Source organism: Trachemys scripta, chromosome 1, assembly GCF_013100865.1.
Source record: "Trachemys scripta elegans isolate TJP31775 chromosome 1, CAS_Tse_1.0, whole genome shotgun sequence".
Lineage (NCBI taxonomy): Eukaryota > Metazoa > Chordata > Testudines > Emydidae > Trachemys > Trachemys scripta.
The window spans coordinates 340,796,124-340,800,146 of record NC_048298.1 but is presented as its reverse complement, the minus strand read 5'-3'; the positions used below and the strand labels follow the sequence as shown (position 1 = coordinate 340,800,146).

Genomic DNA, 4,023 nt, shown 5'->3' with positions numbered 1-4,023 from the left:
AAGTTGCTGAATTGGAAAAATTGAGCGAACCAGAGGAAAAATCACACAGCCCCCCCCCCCCCCCCAAAAGGAAGCTACTGAGACAGATAGAAGGGCACAGTAAGAAACAAAGAACTGATCTTAAAAACATTTTTGTCTAAAATTATTTCCAATACATTCGTAGTTCCAATTTTATCAGGTAAATCCCTTGGTGTTACTGACAATACTAAACAGTTCAAGTCTCTGTCCTGGTGAATTCCTGCCCACATGGATCTTGACTTGAATCCTGGAACCCTTCCTGAGCCCTTACCACTAACTTTAATGCAGAAAGAGGCAACTCACCACAATCCCGCTCAGCCCAGAGAAGAAATTGCCTTGCTGCGACAGGATTCAGAGCCCAGAGAATCAGCATATGAACCTCAGATGTCTGACACTCAGCATGCCGGACAGCAACGTTTATGATTCCCCTGAACAGTCCCTGTGGACTCTCAGGTTGGTCAGGATTCCCGGACAATTCCCTTGGCTTTGTGAGCAGCAGGAAGAGCAGAAAATAGACCCTGCAGAACTACAGCTTGAGAGCCTCCCATGGGAATCAAATGATTTGCTCAAATTCTCAGGGGAAACTTAGTCTTGCAGACTGTTCAGCCTAACACCAGGGGATCAGATTGTCAGGGCAAACAGAGTCTTACAATCTGTTCAGACTAGCAATTCATGATGACTTTTTTTTTTTCTGTGCATAATGTACTGCCATCTGCTCTATGTTTGGGAATGCTGCCACAAGATATGGGGCCAAAAACTATTTTCAATTGATCATAGCAGTATCACTGCATACCCAGTAAAGTGCTCTTGAATTGTCACTTTGCCCTCTGAAGTGTCAAGGAAACTAACAGTGAAAGACATCTTTTCAGAAAGGCTCACATCTGAAGTGCAGCCCAATATCACAGAGTAGTACTTTGCACTCCTTAAGCTTTTAATAATATCTTGCAGGACTTTCTTCACCAATAATTCAATTATCTCATTCTCGATTCTTTTTTCACAGTAGTGATCCAAGAACTCCCTGGAAAGTATGTGTTCCAAATGTCCCTTCATTACTCTGTTGTACTTTCCTAGAAACTCTACCAAACCCAAGAATTTCCTGTCGTTCACCATGAAGAGCCTGTCAGAAGAGCATCAGAAAGCCATGCTACTTTTAGAAAGATAAAGGATTGTTGCCATGAGCCTTTTTATAATGTTCTCCCACTGTTTTGTCTCTTGTTTAATCATACGTTGAAGCGCCACATCGATGCAATTATCCTATTTTATCCTTTGCTCTGCTTCAACCCATGTTTGGAAGGAATTGAAATGACTATGTGACTTTTCATGACACACGAGAATCTGAGACATGTGCTCCCAATCATTTGACCATTCAAATGCTAGGGATGACTTTGGATTGAAGTAGAAGAGCTTGCAGCAGAAACAGAAAACCTTGTCAGTGGGATCTGAGTAAAGCAGCCAGCGCCACGTAAGAACTTCACCATGTTCAAGCTTTCTGTATAAAAACATCATATTCAAATGGTGATTCTGCATATCCAGAGGCAAACCCGTGTCCTTTACTTTTGGTGGCCTGTCACTAGCAGATCTTGAATTTTGGGCATTAGATTGGGCCATAATGCAGGATCAGAAATAGCATCATCAAGGCCTATAATGCAAATGATGTCATCTCTACCACTACTAGAATCTGAATTATTCTGGTTTAGATAAAGAATTTCTGTTTTGTTTGGGTCTCTCTGATTCACTTGCAATGATTCATGAATTTTCAGTTGAGGATCACCTCTGCATTTCTCCTCTGATGTATCCATTGTAACTACTGCATAGGTGGCCATTGACAGATTTCAAGTATTTCTTCATTGCATCTGCACCTTTCTTCACTGCACTCATTACCTCAGCTTTTTGTTTCCTGTTCTGCACACTAGGCATCTTCTGGCGACATTTTGTTTCCTTCCAAGATGCCTGAAATACCAAAAAACCCAAAGAACCACTAAGTTGCAAGATATTTGTCACACTATGTCACATATTTGTATTTTAACAGCATTAAAGCCTGAACTCCTTGAATCTCAACTGCTACTGTAATTTAAAAATTATCTGATCTCCCTCGATAATTTCCCACAACTGTGAAAATTAAAAATGATAAAAATACAAAAAAGGCTTAAAAATAAATTGTTGATATTACCCATCAGTTGAAAGTCAGTGGCCTCTGGCAGATGTATTTGCCCACTTTATCACGCAGCTCTTGGGTTTTGACCCCATAAATGATGGGGTTGAGAATAGGAGGAATGAGGAGATAGAGGTTGGCCAAGATGATGGGAGCATGGGGAGCAATGCCCTCACTGAATCGGTGTGTCAGGCTAATGAAGAAGATGGAAATATAAGACATCAGCATCACACAGATGTGGGCTGTGCAGGTGCTGAAGGCTTTCTGGTGGGCTCCCTTGGAGGAGATTCTGAAGACGGCCCTAATGATGAGACCATAGGACAGAACAATGAGCATCAGATCTGACCCCATGAGTACTAATGGTATCACCAAGCTGTATGTCCTGTTGAATGTGATATCCCCACGCGATATCATTGCCACAAGCACGTGCTCACAGTGTGTGCAGGGGATAATGCGGTTGTCACAATATGGCAGCCTGCTCAGCGTCAGGGGCAGGGGCAGCATGAAGAGAACAGCTCTTACCAAACCCACTAGCCCTAGCTTAGCCATTCGTGCATTGCTGAGGATGGTGGTGTATCTCAGAGGATTACATATGGCAACATAGCGATCGAAGGACATTGTCACAAAGACGGTTGAGTTCATAACAGCAGGGGGTTGTACTAGATGACCTCCTGAGGTCCCTTCCAACCCTGATATTCTATGATTCATAAACTTCAACCGCAATTTTGCTCAGGACAATTATTTCTGTGGGTGCCTTCCTTGTGTCTAAATACTGAATCTGAGATGAAGGAGTGATTTATACTGATTGATGATCAGTTGTGTAGGCAATTCCTTGACCAAGCTTTCATTTGTTATGAAATATATTCACGAGGCCAAATGATCAACGTCAGGTTTACTGCGCTAACCCCATAATAAAATAGCACAGGGAAAAGATTTTATGCGATACTAGTCTGTGAGAAGCCAACTCGTCCAGTGAACTTACGCTCCTCTTACACAGAGAACGTTCTCTGAAAAGTTACACATTTCAGCTTTCATCACTTATATGATGATTTCATAAGTTACACGTCTCTTTATGCATCACTGAAATCCAACCCAATTAATTTGTCCCATTTCCATAATGTAAGCGGGGGAATCGTCTCTCTATTGTGGGGAATTTTCCTGGCTGCATCATTACCCCAGGAGAATTTGCTAGCGAAAGGATCTGAGTCCTCACTCCAACTCCAGCTCCCTTTACGTGGAGGCCTGCCTGACCTCGAGGACTCCCCTTCCATTCTCCCATCCCGATAACCCTGACACGGCAGAGCCCAGGATTCCTGGTGGGGTGACTGGGGCCAGTCTTAGGGAAAATTGTGTCTTGAGTGAACTTGTATTTTGGTGCCCTTTGAGTTACATATGTAATAGTATTACCAAAACATTTCTGAGATAAAGCTGCAATCTCAAATGTTTTTTTTTTATTTACCAAAAAAACATAAAAAAGGAGAAATGACACAAAATTCAATTAAATGAAATTCAATTGTATTCAAATAATAAACTATGTCATAAATATAACATTATAGCTTAGTGACAAAGGAACTAAACATTAAATTAAACACTAAATTAATAAATAACAACAAAAAATAAAAAACATTGTTCTGCAAGAATCTAAGACTCAGAAGGCAACTCTGCGTAATTTTGCTGCCTCCAATTCTGATATCGCTTGTGACAGTTTTATATTTTGAGACACACAATGAAAGTCTTTACCGTGCTTCAGTAAAGTTTCTGTGCAGTGCTTTGCCCAACAGCCTAGCCAAGGCCTTGCCCCAGGAGTTTCAGTGTTCTGTGAAATACAACTGGTGGAAACAGAAACAGTTACA

General features: G+C 41.4%; 1 protein-coding gene across 1 annotated transcript; it reads right to left on the bottom strand.

The window, feature by feature from the left end:
• Positions 1–2,191: 2,191 nt before the first annotated feature.
• On the bottom strand, positions 2,192–2,788 carry LOC117885302 (olfactory receptor 52D1-like). Its single transcript, XM_034786618.1, has one exon. It carries the CDS (start codon positions 2,786–2,788, stop codon positions 2,192–2,194), a length of 597 nt encoding a protein of 198 aa, XP_034642509.1.
• Between the last annotated feature and the right edge of the window lie 1,235 nt (positions 2,789–4,023).

What these genes read in the sequence shown, in the direction of transcription:
- LOC117885302 (XM_034786618.1), bottom strand. Translation starts at nt 2,788, where the DNA reads ATGTCCTTCGATCGCTATGTTGCCATATGTAATCCTCTGAGATACACC.